General features: G+C 51.4%; 1 protein-coding gene across 1 annotated transcript in view; it reads left to right on the top strand.

Annotated features, from left to right (window-relative positions):
- Positions 1–158, top strand: part of jag2b (jagged canonical Notch ligand 2b) — a 58,262-nt gene extending 58,104 nt beyond the window's left edge. Inside the window, exon 27 of the mRNA XM_062550268.1 lies at positions 1–158. This exon is cut by the window's left edge and continues 195 nt beyond it. Within this exon, the coding sequence (XP_062406252.1) occupies positions 1–158 (158 nt within the window).
- The last annotated feature ends 227 nt before the right edge of the window (positions 159–385 follow it).

Below are 385 nucleotides of genomic sequence, written 5' to 3'. Positions count from 1 at the left end.
TTGGCGTCGGCGTCGGCGGCAGTAGCTGCAACGCCGCCTCGCTCAAGACGCCCCACCGGACCACCACGGCGTCAGTGGCGGGGGCTCTCCGCAGCCCCAAAGACAACCGCTGTAAAAACATCAACATGGGCCCCGACCTCAAACATCATTGTGTATGAGTCCTCAATATACCAACCACCCCCCCACCCCCCCATCTCCCTTTACAGCATCTCTACCAATCCCTTCACCAAACCATCCCAACAGCCTATCCCAAACAACCAAGCAACCAACTATAAACTCTGACAGAGAATCTTAAGAGAGGAGGAGTGACTCTCACCTCATTTAAAAAAAGCGAAACTTTTCGGCTTGAAAAGAACTTAATTTTTTTCCTCTCTTTTCTTGGCTT

Source organism: Sardina pilchardus, chromosome 12, assembly GCF_963854185.1.
Source record: "Sardina pilchardus chromosome 12, fSarPil1.1, whole genome shotgun sequence".
In the NCBI taxonomy this organism is placed as follows: Eukaryota; Metazoa; Chordata; class Actinopteri; order Clupeiformes; family Clupeidae; genus Sardina; species Sardina pilchardus.
Note: the sequence above shows the minus strand (reverse complement) of the source record. Positions and strands in the feature narration are given on the sequence as shown.